This window comes from Hypoxylon trugodes, assembly GCF_022578975.1.
Source record: "Hypoxylon trugodes strain CBS 135444 unplaced genomic scaffold F4822scaffold_7, whole genome shotgun sequence".
Lineage (NCBI taxonomy): Eukaryota > Fungi > Ascomycota > Sordariomycetes > Xylariales > Hypoxylaceae > Hypoxylon > Hypoxylon trugodes.
The window spans coordinates 2680141-2697645 of record NW_026250022.1 but is presented as its reverse complement, the minus strand read 5'-3'; the positions used below and the strand labels follow the sequence as shown (position 1 = coordinate 2697645).

Below are 17505 nucleotides of genomic sequence, written 5' to 3'. Positions count from 1 at the left end.
CTTTCCGGGGAATAGGCCGGAGAGCAGTATTACCCTCTACTAGGCAAATGCCCTAACAGCACCAACAGTAATTGGTCATTTTGACCAAATTGCTATAATAGCCGGAGAATAATATTGCTCGTTTGGGGAAAGTCGTTCGAGGGTCATCCGCTATACCGCCATAAAATTCCTATCCTAGAGGTATTGCATCTTGTTCGGCCGCGATGGCGGAAGGCATTATGGGTGATGGGTGGGCATATATGAACGTGCCCCGGCTCGGGACAAGTTGTACTAATACAATAATTTTCGGCGTTCGCACCGGAGTATTGTTGTGGTGAAAATGACGAGACATCCAGAGATTGTTCAACATCCTACTGTGGACATTGAAAGTGCTGAAGAAAAAAGACAGCAGGATTTGGATATCGTCGAAACCGAAAACTTGCCTCCATCGCGCCAAGCCGTAGAGAGCGGGGCGGATGAAGATGATGGCTCGCCTGATAAACCAAGCTTACCTTTCTCTAAAGCGAGATGCATTGCTCTAGTCGCAACAGTAACAGGTGCCAGTTTCCTGAATGTATGTCATTGCTATTCTCGTCCTCGTCGTAATCTCTAGTCTGTTCTTACTGACTGTCGGTAGACCCTATCAATCCAGTCAGTCGTCATTATCCTACCAACGATTGGCGAAGAATTGAACATCCCTGAGAGTAGACAACAATGGATAGTGTCTTCTTATGCTCTCACCTTCGGATGCCTTTTGCTTCTATGGGGTCGTATAGCAGATATTTATGGCAAACGTTCGATTTTCATTCTTGGTAGCGCTTTCGTAGCGGTGACTATGATCATTAATCCGTTCATACCAAATGAAATAGGATTCAATATTTTTAGGGGACTACAAGGACTTGTAAGTTGTATGAATCGAAAATTTTAGCTGACTGTAGCACTTACATGCCGTATTTTAGGGCGCCGCCGCCAATGTGCCGACAGCCATCGGAATTTTGGGCGTGACATTTCCACCAAGCAAAGCAAAGAATTATGCGTTCAGCGCGTATGGTACGTTGAATGCCCTATCGTGCGTAACTTAATGGCTATAGCTTGTCGCTAACGCCCTGAAATAGCTGCTGGTGCGCCCCTTGGTAGTGTCTTTGGAAATCTGATCGGTGGCTTTATTGCGTCCTTCGCTAACTGGCGATGGGTATTTGGGGCTACTGGTGGACTCGCGATCGCTGTAACGGTCGCAGGCATAGCATTTATACCAGCGCCACCACCACATTTAACGACCCAAAAAGGCGGCATTTCCTCGCTCAGGTCCGTAGATTGGATTGGTGGTGCCCTCGTTACCGGCGCAATTCTCGCGCTATTGTTCGCCTTGACGGAAGGTAATGTAGTGGGATGGAAGACCATCTGGATTTATCTATTAATCGTCATCTCTCTGTTACTCCTTGGTATGTTCGTCATATGGCAATGGTACCAGGAGAAACATACAACGAGCAAGCCACTCATGAAAGTTTCCGTCTTCAAAAGCGCTCGGTTCAGCGCTGCCATGGTAATAATGGCCCTATTCTTTGCCGCTTTTAACGACCTAATCGTTTCCGCCACGTTCATTTTTCAGGATTACCAGGACCTTGGTCCCCTTCAGACGACGTTGAGATTTATCCCAACCGGTGCATCTGGTGTCATTACTGCATTCGTCGTAAGCCACCTCATTTCGCGCGTACCTACTTGGATGTTGCTTCTGTTTGGCAATCTCAGTGTGTCGATATCGTGTTTATTATTTTCAATACCGATTCCTCCCGACACATCATATTTCGCGTATGGATTTCCAGCATTCGTTCTCTCGGTAATCGGCGCTGATATCACTTGGCCGAGTTTGACTCTTTTCACCTCCAAATCTCTGCCTCAGGACGACCAAGCGCTAGGAGGTGCATTGATTAATGCGATGGGCCAAATAGGAAGAGCCATTGGATTAGCAATCACCACTGCAATCCAGACCGCAGTAATAGCAAGAGACAGAGGTGTACCGGTAGAAGAATCAGGCAAGATTATGCCTTGGGAACCAGCTTCCTTAAGCGGATTGAGAGCAGGCATTTGGTTCAACTTTGCGCTTGCGCTGTGCTGCGCAGTTGTGGTGTCTGTATACTTCCGTGGCACCGGTATCGTTGGCAAGATTGAAAAGAGACCACAGCAACCTGTGAGAATTTCTCCTAGGGGTGCAACAGAACAAGATACCAAATAGTTACATATATGCAGACATAGTGTAGCTCACGTCTTTGTATAAGACCGCGATTGGTTATTCTATCAATTGGAATAGTAAGTCGTCGCGGCCAATCCTACCATCAACGCTCACTTCGGTGGTTTTTCTTGCGCCGCAATGCTAGTTACAGCGCATTACAGCTGCAAATGATCTAGTAATCTAGGTGACCTCTAAACGTCGTTTTAATGCCCCCAAGACCACATCTATAGCGTGTACTCCACGGTAACCCCCCCACTACAACATAATTACCCAGGTATATCAACAAACATCTATGATGTCACACCTACTCCTTCTCAGCAGGCCAAGACAGCCACGCAAACACAACTAATAACTTCATCGCCGCGGCGATCCAAAGCACACCCGCAGCACCAACAGTACTCCTAGCCAACACGCCACCAAGCACAGCACCAATGAGCAACAAAACCGGGGCCCCGACTCTGCGATTCCGTTCCGGGTTCCGCGGGGCGAGTAACTCGGCATCAGAAAACAAATCACAGTAAATACTAGTCAAGACAACACTAGTCAAGGCATTGTACTTCAAAGCGCGACTCGCGACCGCCTGTCCGCAGCTTTGGAACGCGACGAGCGCGATGGGGACGAGCACGGGCCAGTCGATGGATTCTTTGCGCAGCTCGGCGCTGGTCTGTGGGCCGAAGGTTAGGATTGCGGCTGCGGCTGCTACGAAGAGGGTTTGGAGCGCGAAGGAGGTGCAGAGGACCCAGCGGCGTTTGGGGGATGGGGCGGGGATCCGGTGGAGCGCGCTGAAGAAGATGGAGCCGATGCAGAAACAGCCTAGTGAGGTCCCGGATTTTATCCATCGTGTTGATTCGTGAGGGGCGGCGATGCCGAGGCCGAAGTATACCGTGTTGCCTGTTGTGAGTGTTAATTATGGTGTTCTATGAGTAGAATGATGGCTTCGTGTGAGTCACTGAGAATACTAACCCGTTTGCATCGATACGAAAGAACCCCATGTTGATATCGAAGCACTATCGAGCAGGCCGGTGATGATATAGCAAGCAAGTAGAATTAAATCAGCCCAGTCACGGCGCACGTCCGTCGTTAGGCGTTTTTGCCATATCGCCGATTTCGATGTCGTGTTGCTGCCGCCTAGTAGGGGCTGCTCCTCGTCGCCACGGGCATTTGATCTTGAGTTATTGGGCAGAGCCCCATAACCATTAGAAGAAGCCATTGGGCTTCGATGCTAGCAGTATGACACGCAATTCCAAGTAGTTAACTTGTAATCAATGTTAGATTTATGAGGATATACTGTAGGCTGGGTAAAAAAGGAGAGATTGTCAACAAATCGTTTGCTGTAAGTTTATCAATATGGGAAATGCAGATTGCCGTCTTCTAATCCCGACATAGATATCAATGACGTGGGTAAAAATAGGTTGGACATGTGCCCTTTTAGGTAACATACCTAAATTATATCTCCAATCTATAGGAGACGTTAAAAAAAGCCTCCTTCCCCTTGCCAATCGTGGGTGATGCTCAGCAGGCCAAGCCAGCACATCCGGCCAAGAGTCCCAGATAGGCAGGAATGTCGAGCGCTAAAACCCTACTCTGCTCTAAGGAGTATGGTTTCACTATGCAGGTGTAGTAGGTACAGTAGAGTCTCTTAAAATAAAAGCACCGAGATCACAACCCGTAGATTTATGAGACGTAAGCAATGTGTAAATAATGTTGTAAATACCTAGGGAAGTAAATGACAACGAAGACGCTTATTTGACGTAATTATGATCGTTCCTATTTAGTTCAATTCTATGTTTGTCTTTGTAGCTTATTTCGACCCAGTTCAGGTGTTTAGCGTTATCTAGTGAATTGATGGGGCCGTCTAATAGCGGCTGAAGACCACCAAGTTGGGAGCCCCAGAGCCATATCAGGTACTAAGATTTAGCGCATTAGGTACCCCGACATCTAGTCGGCTACGCGGCAGCTATACTCCACTCCCACTCTACCCCCCGGTGCCTGCCCAGAGAGTTTTAGGGCCGGAATGCACTGGAATAGGTTCGGTATTCATTCGGTGTTGCGCCCGTTGTAATAGTGATTGGCCGTAAACGGAAAACAAGCTCTTAATAACCCTGGAATGATTGCAAGGTTTCTTGTCTATTATGAATGTGACGACATCCATCTTATTTGGTAGTAAGTGATTAACAAACACAAACTTTTTACTTTCTTCTTTCTGTTCTGCAGTCTATTTCATCTAGATTATTCGTTTTTGAGCTGGTATTGTCTCACTTATATTTGCTTGTACCTAAAACAATGCTACCCCAAACTCGCCACGGGCTGTCCACATGGCAGCTATTAGTTACAGCTCTCTCACTGAGCAATTCAGGCCTAGCTATACCCGTAGAGGATAGCCCACGCCAATACCTCTTAGCTGGCCTCGACCTTCCGCCGAAGTACAGTAAAAATTCAAAGCCCCCCTACAGTCCCGGCCACAAAGACCCTTATGACCACGCCGTCGACGCCATAGGCGATAAGCTCGACCCGCTACCTTACCGCAATGGATTAGGTGCATCTGTTCTAGGGCCCTGGAACCGCGAGCGATCACGCCAAAACCCGGATCTCGTGCGGCCGCCCAGTACTGATCATGGGAACTTGCAGAATATGCGATGGAGTTTTGCTGATTCTCATGTGCGCATTGAGGTATGAAACTGCTCTTTCTTGGCTTAGATAACTGTTCTGACTGTGTATTTGGTAGGAGGGGGGATGGACCCGCCAAACCACTGTTCGGGAATTAGGTACCAGCGTTGAACTAGCTGCCGTGAACATGAGACTCGATCAGGGGGTTATTCGTGAGTTGCATTGGCACAAAGAGGCTGAATGGGCTTATGTCCTTGACGGCCAAGTTCGTGTCACTGCCATCGACTACGAGGGTGGAAACTTCATCGATGACTTGAAGAAAGGTGACCTTTGGTACTTCCCAAGTGGTGTGCCTCATTCTCTTCAAGGGCTTGGTGACAATGGTACCGAATTTCTGCTGATTTTTGATGACGGAAACTTCTCCGAAGAATCTACTTTTATTCTGTCGGACTGGCTGGGTACGTATTTTATTTTCGGATAGATCCGATGCGGGCTAACGAGTGAAAAGCACATACACCCAAGTCAGTGATCGCAAAGAACTTTAACTTGGCGCCCGAAGTATTCGCACATCTTCCTGAGAAGGAAAAGTATATCTTCCAGGGTGCTAATCCAGGTTCAATCGATGATGAAAAGCCGACAGGGAAAGGGGTTAAGAAATCTAAATACAACTTCGTCCACAGGATGCTCGAGCAAGAACCCAAAATTACTAGCGGAGGTGAAGTCCGCATTACGGATTCCAAGAACTTTCCTATCTCTAAGACAGTGGCAGCAGCTCACGTTCTTATTCAACCCGGCGCTATACGTGAAATGCATTGGCATCCAAATGCCGATGAATGGAATTTCTTTCTTAAAGGCCGAGCCCGAATTACCATTTTCGCCTCTGAGGGTAGTGCTCGAACCTTTGACTATGTTCCGGGGGATGTCGGAATTGTTCCGAGGAACATGGGTCACTTTGTCGAAAATATCGGAGATGAGCCGATAGAAATGCTCGAGGTTTTCCGTGCGGATGAGTTCCGAGACTTCTCCCTCTTCCAGTGGATGGGCGAGACACCGAAGAAAATGGTTGTCGACCATCTATTTAAGGATGATCCGGAAAATGGTGAAATCTTCTGGAACAAGGTTAAGAATGCAGAGAAAGATGAAGTGACTCTTCCTGATTCTGGAAATGAATCAGAGTCAGGTGAACGCGAGTTGTAAAAAGCAAATCTTGCCCTAATTTTCATTACAGGGCATTTGGGGCTAGTTCTCACGCTGTATTCAGGACTAGCCCAGCAAGTTTTAGCGATTGCACTGCAAATTTCACTACAAAATTTCCTACGCATACTATTTTATATCTGTATATTATTTAATTACCTGAGACTATGAAGATTTCTTGATCGTTTCGATTTTTACATGAGCATAGGTCAACCATTCTGTAGCAAAGACCTTTCTAACTCGTAGCATCAACAGAAGTTTCCGACCAATATTTCCTCTAGCTATTGCCAACGTGGAACTTATGGCGTTCTCTTTGCACTGTTGTAGCTCTTAGGTCCTTAGAAAGCTACATGTCTCCAAGTATAGCGCCGAAGCCCCTATGAACCCCCGGGATGTTAGTTCGCCCTCATGCAACTTAGGTGTGTAGAACAAGCTGTTTCGGCATATGATATGATGAATATGTTCGGCTTTGCTCGGAATTTTTGTCCTACTCGACATATCAGAAACGTACGCGACTCAGGGGGTATACCCCTAGCATGATATTGTAAGGCTAGATACGAGATGGAGTTCGCTAGAAGGTGTCAATATTGGCGTTAGATGGAGAAGGTGAGATAGAGGTGTCACTTTTTTTCGGGATGAGGATATTCTGATACAATTCTCCCCCAATATTTACTTGAGTTTACCTGCCTCCTTAGAATTATTTATTCGGCGGATCGGGTTTCACCTGATAAAACTCGGGATCATACATGATACCTATTATGAACACAACAACGATGATTATCGGCGTTGAGCACTATAGTCTTCCCCGGGGGATGCGTTCTGTAACGTTAATTTGGCGAAACATCGTAGACGTAGACCACCGAGATATTCCCAGCTGACCATGCCGTTATTTCCGAAATGAAGAAGATCTATCAGGCTTAGGGTACACGGGTCAAGGATCTAGGCCGCGGAAGCACGACGGGTAGGTGCTTATTCAGGGGGGCCATTAGCCTGTTGTGGGGAACCTGGGGCGGTATTCGATCCGCCTTCTCTTCTCCTCCTTCCTCTAATTCTTTCTAGGATATCATTCATATTCCAAATCACCAAAAAGATTCTATTATCATCCGCTTCAAAACAGTATATACGATGTACCTATTATTATAATAGAAATAACCAAGTGCTTCATATACTAGAAATTTTCTTCATCTATCTCTTACTTAGTGGGAACACAATACTGTTGTGTTATGTATGACTAGTGCTGACAACAGGTTTTACATAGCATGGCATAAATGAAAGACCCTAGAAGGCCGCCAATCGCATCTTCTCTTGTTTGTGATAGAAATCTACTATCTATTGATCGTCTAGGCTCTATCTAGAAACCTACACACCATCAAAGCCTAAGTGTCTCTACAGCAAAAGAGTGTGCCTGCTATCACGACAGTGTCTGGATCTAGAATCATAGATACTAGCGCATCCCCGCCATAGTTCTTTTTCAGTAGGTCATGAACCCCACGAACGCAGCCATCAATCGGGACAAACCCCCGGCGAGCGCTTACGAGTTCCGGATGACTACACCAATAACACTTGTACGAACGGGTCAATCACGTGGAGTTCCGTTGGACGTTGCCGTATCACAACATTCTACTGGGTTGGATTGTCCACCTAGGTACCAGTTAGGAAAGTAATTGCGCTATAAACTGGGGGCGGATAGGGAGGTAAGGGTAGCTATGTTGCAATTGGTACTCAGCGACCTATCAGCATCTTTGCCGCTCGCAACCCTGAATAAGAACCAAGATCGTCGACATTTCATCTTTCACCTTCACAATTTTATTTCTATTTTTAAATACTTATTTGATCACATATGTATAATAGCCCTAGGAATATTAAAAATATTTCAAGATTGTTTCTATGTGATGAGAAAAGATAAAACATCCGGGGAAGATCACTTCTATCACTTGGCATTAGCGGCCGACCACATAAGCAGAGTCTTGGGTCCCTGCAATGTGACCGTTGCACGGAAAGCTTGGTACGTGTCAAGCTTTCCATTACCCCTGTAAATTGCCCTAGACAGGCAACTTTAGAACCCGTGGCGTTGTTCAGGGTGCTTGGCCGCATCAGCGAACCAAAAACTTCCGGCCCTAGAATTATATCCCCGGTTATACGACGACTTCGTGCGTTCTTGAATGCGATATCTTCTTTTTCTTTGGATGAATTATACATGGACTTGAGCGTCAATGCTTAATTGCCAGATAATCACATCACACAGTTTCTATAGGTGGTAGCGATTTTTGGTCGACTATCCATAGATTCGGGTTGCTACAGGATCTATCTATAGAATTGCCAAGGCCTATTAAGTAACCTGGTGATATAGACTTATGACTTTGAATTGGCATAAGGTTGACCGAGAATTACGTACCGCACGGCACTTATCTCTAGGCTTAACGAAGAGGCTCAGACAGGCGCGAAGAAAGTGCAAATATGTCAATATCTCAACTGAGACTCGAGATAAGCCCAGTGTCAGAGTACCTATGTAGGAACTGTAAGTACTGACCCTCATGCTAACAGCGCCACCTATAATGCACCTAAAACAATACTATCATGCGAATATTGAACGTGCAAGATAATCCACCAAACAACGGGATTTCGTAGGTAGATTTCCTATAATTACATAATACCGATCTACGTAATAGCAAAACTAACGGTGGAATAAACCATGCAATCTTGGTACTGATTGGTTCGTCGGGTGAATCAGGTTACATAGATCACGAATTCCTTGCTTCTATTTTAGAAAACAACCCCCTTTCAATATATGTACGTGCTCCAACGTCCCACAGGCGATGTAATCAACCTACCCCGCGCTTTTATATCGATTTATGGACGGCACTGTCACCTAGAGCCATGATCGGCCAAACATGACTGGCATACAGTCGCATTTAGGCACGGAATGGCGCCTAATCGCGGGCTTCAGATTCGTCCGTACGAATCTTCACACATAAGTAAAAGTAGAAAAAACGATATAGGAAATGTCTTCATACTACACCCTGAAGCCCGGTCCGAATCGTGGGTCCCTGCGCGCGTTGTTATCAGGTGTGTGATTTGATGTTGTGTTTCCTCACCTACCTACCTAGTTCTTTTTCATTGATCGCGAAGGTCTTGAATAAACGAATAGATTCCCTCTTTGATGCCGACAGAGTGGCGAGAATATGCCGAGGGTGGGTGTGATTGCTACGAAAGCGATAGGCTGCCCGAGTTGAGCATATTGTCTCTCTTGTGATTGAGTATCTCCATGAAACCTTCTGTTTATGGAAGTAAGGCTTTGGAACCCGGGGACTGGTACTGTGTGAATATTGGTTGTCGATAGACTTATGTTTAAGTCTATATTAACTACTATATCCGGTCAGCCTCATCATCTAGGGCAGACCAGGTACTCGATCTCGGTCATTCGCTGTTCGAAGTTTAGCCATTAGCCATGGAGAGACACGTCAAAGCCGTCAAAGAAGAGTTCCGAACGGATGTCACCCTTAATAGGGTGGTTAACTTCGCTCGCATCGCACCACGCAAGTTTCCATCGGCTGCTAAACAGTATCTTCTCGACAAACTTCCCATTATCCAATGGCTTCCACGATACTCACCATCATGGCTCCCTCAGGATTTCATGGCCGGTCTCACAATCGGAGTCTTACTCATTCCTCAAGGTCTAGCATACGCTAAGATTGCGACAATTCCTATCGAAAATGGTCTTTACTCCTGTTGGGTACCTGCCGCTGTGATGGTGTTCATGGGAACATCAAAAGGTGTGTTGCGGATAGAAGGAAATGATTATCCTCTACCTCATGCAGTGATACTGACTTAAGGTCGTACGTAGACTTGTCATCGGGACCAACTTCGATCCTGGGCCTGCTAACCGCAGAAATCGTCCGCGACCTCAAGAACGAATATGCAGCCACTGATATTTCGTCGGCCGTTGCCATGATGGTAGGGATATTCTCCCTCCTGATAGGTCTGCTAGGTCTCGGTTTCCTTCTCGACTATGTCTCGATCCCCGTTCTCACCGGATTCATCTCGGCCACAGCCTTCGTTATTGGTATGGGTCAAGTCGCTTCTCTCGTCGGACTTAGCGGCGGCCCAGACGGTGCCTTTAACCAACTTGGCGACGCTCTCAAACGTCTCCCACACTGGGACGGTCCAACTTGCGGAATTGGCTTCGGTACGGTCCTGGTCCTCCTGATTCTTGAGAAAATAGGAAAGACATGGGGAAACAAGCACTTCCTCATTCGATACATTTCCAGCAGTCGAGCGATCATCGTGATGGTAATATTCACCTTGATCTCATACCTCGTCAATAAGGATCGCGATGACTACCTTTGGGGCCTCAGCGAAGTAAACACTCACGGCATCCAACACCCCAAAGCTCCCGATGCAGGCCTCCTTGCGAAGGTTGCGGGTCGTGCTATTGCGCCGCTCGTGGCGTGTACACTAGAGCATCAAGCTGTCGGCAAGGCTTTCGCTCGTCGAAATCATTATGCGATTGATCAAACCCAGGAGTTCAACTATCTTGGTGTGACTAACATCGTCAATTCCTTCTTTGGTGCTATGCCGGTTGGTGGTGCGATATCTCGGACGGCTGTCAATTCGGAGTGCCATGTACGAAGTCCTTTGAATGGAGTCGTCACTGCAGGCTTCATTATATTGACACTTTATGTGTTCTCTCCAGCTTTATACTGGCTTCCAAAGTCGACGTTGGCCGCAATTATCGTAAGTACTCTTATTCATGGACACTACTCCTACGATTGAAGAGCATACCATAACTGACTTGTACTTCTTTTCAACAATAGATCATGGCCGTTATACACCTCTTCGGACCCCTATCCCTAATTTGGCGCTACTGGCGCATCTCCCTCGCCGACTTCATCGCATGCATGGTTTCATTCTGGGTCACTATCTTCGTGTCCGCAGAAATCGGCATTGGTGCCGCTGCTGGGTGGAGCGTAGCATGGACGCTTCTACGATCTGCATTCGCTCGTGCTACCATCCACGCCAACCAGACTGCGGATGCGTCAGGTACCTTCGAACCTTTAGAACACCTCTCATCCCTACAACAACGCGGGCAGACAGAAAATATCGGCAGTCCGACAATTCCGGAGGATACTGTAGTAGTGCGCTTCGCGGACTCGCTGTTCTTCCCTAATGCGAATAGGAATAAGATAGAAGCTCTTGAAGCAATGCAAATCGCTTGGCCGTCTGTGCAGAGCCCGCGTTACGGCGACGAGGGAGAACGGTCTTGGAGTGTGGCTGCGGAACAACGACTCGCGCGACTGCGAGAGGAACGGCACGTCGTGGTACGTGGTATGCCGCTTGCTGTCGTCGTATGGGATTTCGGACAGGCACCTTTTATTGATGCGACGGGCATCACCGCACTCGCTGAACTTAAGGATGATATACGCCGTCAGCTCGGTTTTGGCGTGCAGATACGCATTATTGGTATGACACCAGGGATCCGGTTGCGCTTCAAGCGAGCTGGGTGGAAGCTCGTGGATGCGGATGGATTGTTGGATGGAGCTGCTGATGTGGTTTATCCTTCGCTTGAGAGGGCTATCTGGGATGAGAGGGACCGTGATAGTTTGAAGGGGGTTGCTACGGAGAAGGTTTGAATAACTTTTAAGTGTTGAAGTGCTTTGATTGCTTCATTGTATGAAATACCCTTGGGATTGTTCTTGTATCTAGGGTGTGTTTAGTGAGCTCGAGTCCATGAACGAGTTATTACATTTGCTCAAGAAGTTGAAGTCTTGGCGAGTAGATTTGCACATGATGATTTCTAGATAATTGAGCTCACGAAATGATTCTAACCATCCATAATTCTAGGTTGGACATTCTCTAACACATTGATTAGCCCGTGTCATTGTCGGCGGCAGGTCTAAATATGAATATCTGCATGCGTGCGTTTGTGTTTGTTTGGTCCCTATAGAACGTAAGTTGAGTGCAACAAGAAATCCATTGTGATTAAGCGAATAAAGGTGTAGGAACATAAAAATATACGAGGACCAACATATGGAAGAGTTCAGAGGCGACATGAAAAAAGATGCTTAAAGTGTCTCGACACCTAGGTATTTATTGGGATGAAAGTGTTCTGTTCTCAAAATAAAAGGGCGGGACGCGATCGATGAGCTAGCTAATCGATAAGAAAAAGCAATTGTTCGGTCGGTCGGACATCGGAGTTACGCCAATTAAGGTATATAGGGCTAAGCTAGAACCCTTGACTTCAACGATTGCAAGAGCAGTAAAGCACCTTGGCGCAGTGGAAGCGCGCCGGGCTCATAACCCGGAGGTCCTCCGATCGAAACGGAGAGGTGCTAATCTTGGAACTTATCTTTTTGTGTTCAAAATATCTTTTCAATTTTATCTTATTTTGTTTTATTCTTTGCTTTTCATTTTTTTTCTCATCAACTCTTATATAATCCCGCAGGCCCCTCTATTGATTAGATAAGCATATATGATTATATAAGCCATGCTATGGTGGGGTAAAACGCGACACGGGGGTCAGTGCCTGGACGTTTCTTAATCTTTTCATCCTTTTAATTCCTTGGACGAAAATCCAATTAAATACAGGAGATATGTGTGGCATTCACGCAGTAATCTCTACTACTGGTATTTCGAGTATCTCTACTGAGTTGAGAAATCTTCTATCGAACCGCGGTCCGGATCACTGTGGCCAGGTTTATCGCGAACTTCCTTTTGAAAATGGAGATTCGACAATTCACCTCGTGTTTACTTCTACGGTGCTAGCCCTGCGAGGGGACCATATTGCAAAACAGCCCTTGGAATCTATCACCGGATCTATTTTATGTTGGAATGGGGAGGCGTGGAGAATTAACGGCCAATCCATCAGCAGCAAAAATGACGGAGAAATCATACTGGCCAAGCTTAACCCTACCGAAGTACCCCCAGCTGATACGCGAACTGAGGCACGAGAGGCGCACATCCTAAATATTCTAAGGGAACTTGATGGCCCTTTCGCTTTTCTATACTACGATTTCCGTATCAAACGCCTTTATTTCGGTCGGGATCGCCTTGGACGCCGGTCGCTTCTAGTCAACCAGTCAGAAGATGGAAACTCGATCTCACTTTCTAGCATTGCAGATGTGCCTGCTACTGACTGGAAGGAGATAGAAGCAAATGGCATCTACTCTTTGGACCTGAGTACTCGTGTCGCCACATCTCAAGGACTCAAACTTGATACCCGTACGACAAGGCATGATTGGGTACCGTCTAGTGGAAATGACATGGTAAGTGCAAACTTGTAGTAGTGTATTTGTGCGTACGATCTTTGCTATAAACTTATAATTACAGGTTTCGAGCATCGGAAACTTCAATACGACGTTGCCCACATCTGAGCACAAGTTGGATTTCAACTTACCCTCGGTCCAGTTGCTTCAGCATTGGTTATGTGAATCCATCAAGCTGCGTGTACTGGATATCCCGGAGCCTCCAAACACATTATCTAATACCGATGTTCGCGTGGCTATTCTCTTTTCCGGCGGCCTTGATTGCACTGTGCTTGCGAGACTAGCTCACGACTTTATCCCAACAGACCAAGGGATAGATTTAATCAACGTTGCGTTTGAAAATCCACGCCAAGCTTCAATAGACAAGACTTTACCTCACTCAGAGGTCGCGGATACTTATGAAGCCTGCCCGGATAGAAAGACTGGTCGTAAGGCTTTTGCCGAACTAAAGTCTTCCTGCCCAAATCGGTATTGGCGTTTCATCGCGGTATGGGTTTCGGCGTCTTTTTGCCATATTATGCATTGTGTTGACCCGATTTGCTAGGTCAATGTCTCATTTGAAGAAGCTATGAGTCATAAATCCAAAATTGTGTTACTTCTACACCCACATAACACCGAGATGGACCTTTCAATTGCCCTCGCCCTTTACTTCGCTGCAAGAGGTATAGGTAATTCCTACACGGACAAGTATGAATGGGAGCCGTCCCCACCGAGTGTAACTACGCCAGCTAGAGTGCTCTTATCCGGTCTTGGTGCAGATGAGCTCTTCGGTGGTTACGCGCGGCATGAAGCAGCCTTCAAAAACGGAGGATATGCTCGCCTCATTGACGAGTTGAAATTAGATATTGGTCGTATCGGACAAAGAAATCTTGGCCGCGACGATCGAATTATGGCGCACTGGGGTAAGGAAGTGCGATTTCCTTTCTTAGATGAAGAGCTTGTCAGGTTCGCTATCGGCTCTCCAGTGTGGGAGAAATGCGATTTCCAGAACCAGTTCCATCCAGCTGTCATCGACCCAGCCAAGCGAATATTAAGGCTTCTAGCTGATAAGCTTGGTCTTCCCGTAACCGCGAGGGAAAAAAAGAGAGCAGTACGTTGCAATCTAGGGACGATGTGCCACGTAGCTAACAACCTGACAGATTCAATTCGGCTCGAGAACAGCAAAATTGGAAAGTCATACTGGTAGACGTCGAGGCACGGCACCAATTACCCAATCCAACACTATCAATCCTTAACGTCCGACGCAAGGATAGCTATCCACTCAACCTGGCGGTGATGATTACATCAGATACTTCCGAGTTGGTCACGCAACGCAATCAGTTAAACTCCATTTTGTGTGTTTCTGCAATTGCAGTAACCCTCTTAGGTCGTTTACACTTCAGCTTGCTCCCAACTATGATGTCTAAAAGGCATGTCTGAGCCAGAATTCTCTTTTATCTAATTCTCATCGAAGCTATGAATGCTACCGAGAAGTAACTTGAGCATGTTTCCCTCATTTCGTCTAATAGCCCGACTTGACCGGATAGTGTCTAATTCCTTCACCACAAAAATATCCATGTAGTCATAATGAAGTATATACGCAGTGCGAAGCGAATTTACCAGAAGTCTCAAAGTTGAGGTACTATAACGAAAACACCAAAACCCTTAGTCTATTACAACGTCGACCCTGACAAGGATTGAGCCCCTTCAGATGACATCACGACAACGTAGTGCGGGGTCTTATAAATAGTAGAAGTCTCAACATTTACAGCATCTTCCTACATGCCTATAAAACTTCGACTTTATAAAGCCGCAGATTTTTTACTTCGATTTTGATATCGACGCTAAAAACTGACAAGATAATGCGTTCACGCATCTGGGTCTTTCTCTTAACAACGGTGGCTACAGCCGCCGAACGCCCGCCCGCGAAGCAAGCCGTCATCGTATCTCATCTGGAAAATTCCGATTTGTACAAGGTCCAACATAAGTATGTTAACCTAGTTGCCTAATGGTAGGCTATATCCTATATTATTCTCCGTGCCTAATCATTTTACTAGATTAAAAAAGGCAGATATTTTCTCAACGGGTAAGTCTGGGTACCTTTCAAGTGAAGCAACCTATAATTGACCAACATAAGTTATTGACAAGTTCCTCCCATCATTTCTCCTTGACGCGGAATGGCCATCTGGGGAAAGCGCAAAATTGGGAAACACCCTGAAGGTAGATGAGGTCCAAGATGAGCCCTCCATCATAGTGCACCGCGGCCATCCCGCTTCGTCGTCAGCAACCGGAGAGGGCTCTGGTGTAACCTACGCTATTAGCATCACAGATCCGGATGCTCCCTCGCGCGACAATCCGGAATGGTCCGAATTCTGCCACTTCATCGCTACTGGTGTAGAGGTTCCTTCGGAGTCTTCCGATATCTTTCGTTTATCCGACCTAGAGGATATCATTCCGTACAAACCGCCCAGCCCGCCACCAAAGACCGGGAAACATAGATATGTGTTCCTTCTATTTGCGCCTAAGAACGACACCACGGATCCGTTGCACTTATCCAAGCCAGAGGATAGGAAGCATTGGGGCACGGGTAAGGAGAGGCATGGTGTGAGGGATTGGGCAGAGGCAAATGGTCTTAAGCCTGTTGGTGAGTTCGCGTTTTGCAGTTTGATTTATTGCGAATACTGATGAGTGACTAGCGGCGAATTTCATTTATGCGCAAAATGAAGAACAATGAATTCTTCCATATGTAACATCCAATGAAACAGGTTAAACTGATGTATACTTTATTGCTACTTCTTAAATGCTGTAGTGATATCCATTAACCGCTTCGTAACTTAACAACCCCGATCGACCCGGATCCTCATGGGCATTACTAACTCTCCTTCCTCCTACATGACCAAAATAACAGTTCAAATCACACTAACTACCTAGGTACGTGGGCGTTCTACTTCAATAATTTTCCGTCGCTGCCTCACAATTCAGCTATACGTAGACTCACACGGAGTGATTCCGCCCTGTTATACCATCCGCCGCTTGATAACTCGACATCTCCGATACTTGACGACTCCCAAGAGTCTCCGAGTTCCAGCTCGGAGTTACGACGCTCTGTGGCTCATCACCGGATAGTTCATGTGCTTCGGTCGAGTTAGCCGCCAATTCGGCTTTATACCCATACCAAGCGAAGTTTGGTGGTTCTGGGGAGGCAACTGAACCAATCTCAGGACTGGCCGGCTTTTCTGGCGTAACTTGTGCGACGCCGGGTTTCGGGTCTTCTTGCGGCGCCTCATTTTGGGGTTCTGGATCTGGCTGTGTCGCAGCTGTCGTTGATGCGGTAATCTTCCTCCGATGTAGGAAGAATGCAAGAAAGATGAGACCGACCAATAGGGGGACACCCAGGCCTACGCCCACACCTAACCCTGCCTTTGCCCCGTCCGACAAGCCCTCCGTGGTATCTTCGGTGGTGAATGGCGAGGTCGGTGCTGGGGTCGAAGATGAGACTCGTGAAGTGGGCACCAACGTAGGGATAGCAGTGGGGTCGAATGAGATTGTGCCTCCTGGTGTAGGGGGTAAACTCGCAACTTGATCAAAGCTTGCCTTGTTATTCGAGTTTCGAATCAAGGGTCTCGAGGCATTGCATTTGCAATCTGGTTCTTTTTGTAGCGCGATCCACTGCGGATGCACAGAACATCCTGACCATATGTCTATATCGTCCCCATCGCATCTTGCCATTGCTACCCATTGTTGGTGGGGTAGTCGAATTTATTCGTGCAGACGCTCGACTTGAACTCTGGGTCTGTACACCCCGCCACGTATGTCACAGCGGCTATAACATTGATTAGTGCTGGCTTTGTGTTGGTATTATAAGATAATTCGGACATACTATCGCGATCCCAGCAAGCCGTGCTCGACAGGCAATAATCACCAACAAAGCAACAAGATTGAGGTCCTGAAAGCGCAGCATTTCCGCAGGGGATGAAGTCTATCTCAGACACCTCCCCTTCTGCTATGAAGCATGTGCCATTCGAGATATAGAGGGCGTTACCGCTCATTTTTCGTCGTGCGTTTATCGCTCAGAACTAGAATTGTGGAAATAATTATAACTATGGCCGAATGAGAGAAAGGGGGTTGGAATTGAGGTAGAAGCATCCCGGGGACATTTGAATGACCATTTGCCGCCGTAGACTCAGGGTCTTACGGTGTCATGTAAGGAACCGTTCTCGACCACTCTTTCCGATCTACTATTCGTGGATGTGG

The 17505-nt window shown here is 46.8% G+C and overlaps 7 protein-coding genes and 1 non-coding gene across 8 annotated transcripts; 6 read left to right on the top strand and 2 right to left on the bottom strand.

Annotated features, from left to right (window-relative positions):
• Window positions 1–137: 137 nt before the first annotated feature.
• F4822DRAFT_329098 (drug resistance protein) lies at window positions 138–2480 on the top strand. Its single transcript, XM_051455616.1, has 4 exons — window positions 138–553; window positions 617–880; window positions 939–1029; window positions 1095–2480. Exons 1-4 carry the CDS (start codon window positions 320–322, stop codon window positions 2210–2212), a joined length of 1707 nt encoding a protein of 568 aa, XP_051312678.1. The 5' UTR covers window positions 138–319; the 3' UTR covers window positions 2213–2480.
• Window positions 2363–3976, bottom strand: F4822DRAFT_329094 (uncharacterized protein). Its single transcript, XM_051455615.1, has 2 exons — window positions 3173–3976; window positions 2363–3100 (listed from the first exon to the last, which is right to left on the bottom strand). Exons 1-2 carry the CDS (start codon window positions 3417–3419, stop codon window positions 2514–2516), a joined length of 834 nt encoding a protein of 277 aa, XP_051312677.1. The 5' UTR covers window positions 3420–3976; the 3' UTR covers window positions 2363–2513.
• A 351-nt stretch (window positions 3977–4327) lies between these two features.
• On the top strand, window positions 4328–6210 carry F4822DRAFT_411526 (Bicupin, oxalate decarboxylase/oxidase). Its single transcript, XM_051458868.1, has 3 exons — window positions 4328–4879; window positions 4935–5274; window positions 5325–6210. The coding sequence occupies exons 1-3, from the start codon at window positions 4493–4495 to the stop codon at window positions 6011–6013; spliced, it is 1416 nt and encodes a 471-aa protein (XP_051312676.1). The 5' UTR covers window positions 4328–4492; the 3' UTR covers window positions 6014–6210.
• Window positions 6211–9274: 3064 nt separating this feature from the next.
• Window positions 9275–12104, top strand: F4822DRAFT_329048 (sulfate transporter 4.1). Its single transcript, XM_051455614.1, has 3 exons — window positions 9275–9783; window positions 9855–10744; window positions 10825–12104. Exons 1-3 carry the CDS (start codon window positions 9459–9461, stop codon window positions 11638–11640), a joined length of 2031 nt encoding a protein of 676 aa, XP_051312675.1. The 5' UTR covers window positions 9275–9458; the 3' UTR covers window positions 11641–12104.
• Window positions 12105–12270: 166 nt separating this feature from the next.
• Window positions 12271–12342, top strand: F4822DRAFT_t97. The gene has a single exon. It is a non-coding gene; the product is annotated as a tRNA-Met (tRNA).
• Window positions 12343–12600: 258 nt separating this feature from the next.
• On the top strand, window positions 12601–15008 carry F4822DRAFT_445063 (asparagine synthase-domain-containing protein; the record flags this gene model as incomplete). The annotated part of the gene is made up of 4 exons (XM_051463331.1): window positions 12601–13272; window positions 13337–13759; window positions 13817–14362; window positions 14412–15008. 4 exons carry the CDS (start codon window positions 12601–12603, stop codon window positions 14505–14507), a joined length of 1737 nt encoding a protein of 578 aa, XP_051312674.1. The 3' UTR covers window positions 14508–15008.
• On the top strand, window positions 14787–16115 carry F4822DRAFT_329034 (PEBP-like protein). Its single transcript, XM_051455613.1, has 4 exons — window positions 14787–15238; window positions 15309–15337; window positions 15389–15895; window positions 15948–16115. The coding sequence occupies exons 1-4, from the start codon at window positions 15114–15116 to the stop codon at window positions 15983–15985; spliced, it is 699 nt and encodes a 232-aa protein (XP_051312673.1). The 5' UTR covers window positions 14787–15113; the 3' UTR covers window positions 15986–16115.
• F4822DRAFT_329010 (uncharacterized protein) lies at window positions 16104–17317 on the bottom strand. The gene has a single exon (XM_051455612.1). The coding sequence runs from the start codon at window positions 16978–16980 to the stop codon at window positions 16246–16248; it is 735 nt and encodes a 244-aa protein (XP_051312672.1). The 5' UTR covers window positions 16981–17317; the 3' UTR covers window positions 16104–16245.
• Window positions 17318–17505: the final 188 nt, after the last annotated feature.

What these genes read in the sequence shown, in the direction of transcription:
- F4822DRAFT_329098 (XM_051455616.1), top strand. Translation starts at nt 320, where the DNA reads ATGACGAGACATCCAGAGATTGTTCAACATCCTACTGTGGACATTGAA. An exon ending in CAGGTGCCAGTTTCCTGAAT is followed by an intron (nt 554 to 616) that starts GTATGTCATTGC and finishes GACTGTCGGTAG; the next exon opens with ACCCTATCAATCCAGTCAGT. An exon ending in TTATGCGTTCAGCGCGTATG is followed by an intron (nt 1,030 to 1,094) that starts GTACGTTGAATG and finishes GCCCTGAAATAG; the next exon opens with CTGCTGGTGCGCCCCTTGGT.
- F4822DRAFT_329094 (XM_051455615.1), bottom strand. Translation starts at nt 3,419, where the DNA reads ATGGCTTCTTCTAATGGTTATGGGGCTCTGCCCAATAACTCAAGATCA. An exon ending in TTTCGTATCGATGCAAACGG is followed by an intron (nt 3,101 to 3,172) that starts GTTAGTATTCTC and finishes CACTCACAACAG; the next exon opens with GCAACACGGTATACTTCGGC.
- F4822DRAFT_411526 (XM_051458868.1), top strand. Translation starts at nt 4,493, where the DNA reads ATGCTACCCCAAACTCGCCACGGGCTGTCCACATGGCAGCTATTAGTT. An exon ending in ATTCTCATGTGCGCATTGAG is followed by an intron (nt 4,880 to 4,934) that starts GTATGAAACTGC and finishes TGTATTTGGTAG; the next exon opens with GAGGGGGGATGGACCCGCCA. An exon ending in TATTCTGTCGGACTGGCTGG is followed by an intron (nt 5,275 to 5,324) that starts GTACGTATTTTA and finishes ACGAGTGAAAAG; the next exon opens with CACATACACCCAAGTCAGTG.
- F4822DRAFT_329048 (XM_051455614.1), top strand. Translation starts at nt 9,459, where the DNA reads ATGGAGAGACACGTCAAAGCCGTCAAAGAAGAGTTCCGAACGGATGTC. An exon ending in GTTCATGGGAACATCAAAAG is followed by an intron (nt 9,784 to 9,854) that starts GTGTGTTGCGGA and finishes GGTCGTACGTAG; the next exon opens with ACTTGTCATCGGGACCAACT. An exon ending in CGACGTTGGCCGCAATTATC is followed by an intron (nt 10,745 to 10,824) that starts GTAAGTACTCTT and finishes TTTCAACAATAG; the next exon opens with ATCATGGCCGTTATACACCT.
- F4822DRAFT_329034 (XM_051455613.1), top strand. Translation starts at nt 15,114, where the DNA reads ATGCGTTCACGCATCTGGGTCTTTCTCTTAACAACGGTGGCTACAGCC. An exon ending in TTGTACAAGGTCCAACATAA is followed by an intron (nt 15,239 to 15,308) that starts GTATGTTAACCT and finishes TCATTTTACTAG; the next exon opens with ATTAAAAAAGGCAGATATTT. An exon ending in AAATGGTCTTAAGCCTGTTG is followed by an intron (nt 15,896 to 15,947) that starts GTGAGTTCGCGT and finishes ATGAGTGACTAG; the next exon opens with CGGCGAATTTCATTTATGCG.
- F4822DRAFT_329010 (XM_051455612.1), bottom strand. Translation starts at nt 16,980, where the DNA reads ATGGCAAGATGCGATGGGGACGATATAGACATATGGTCAGGATGTTCT.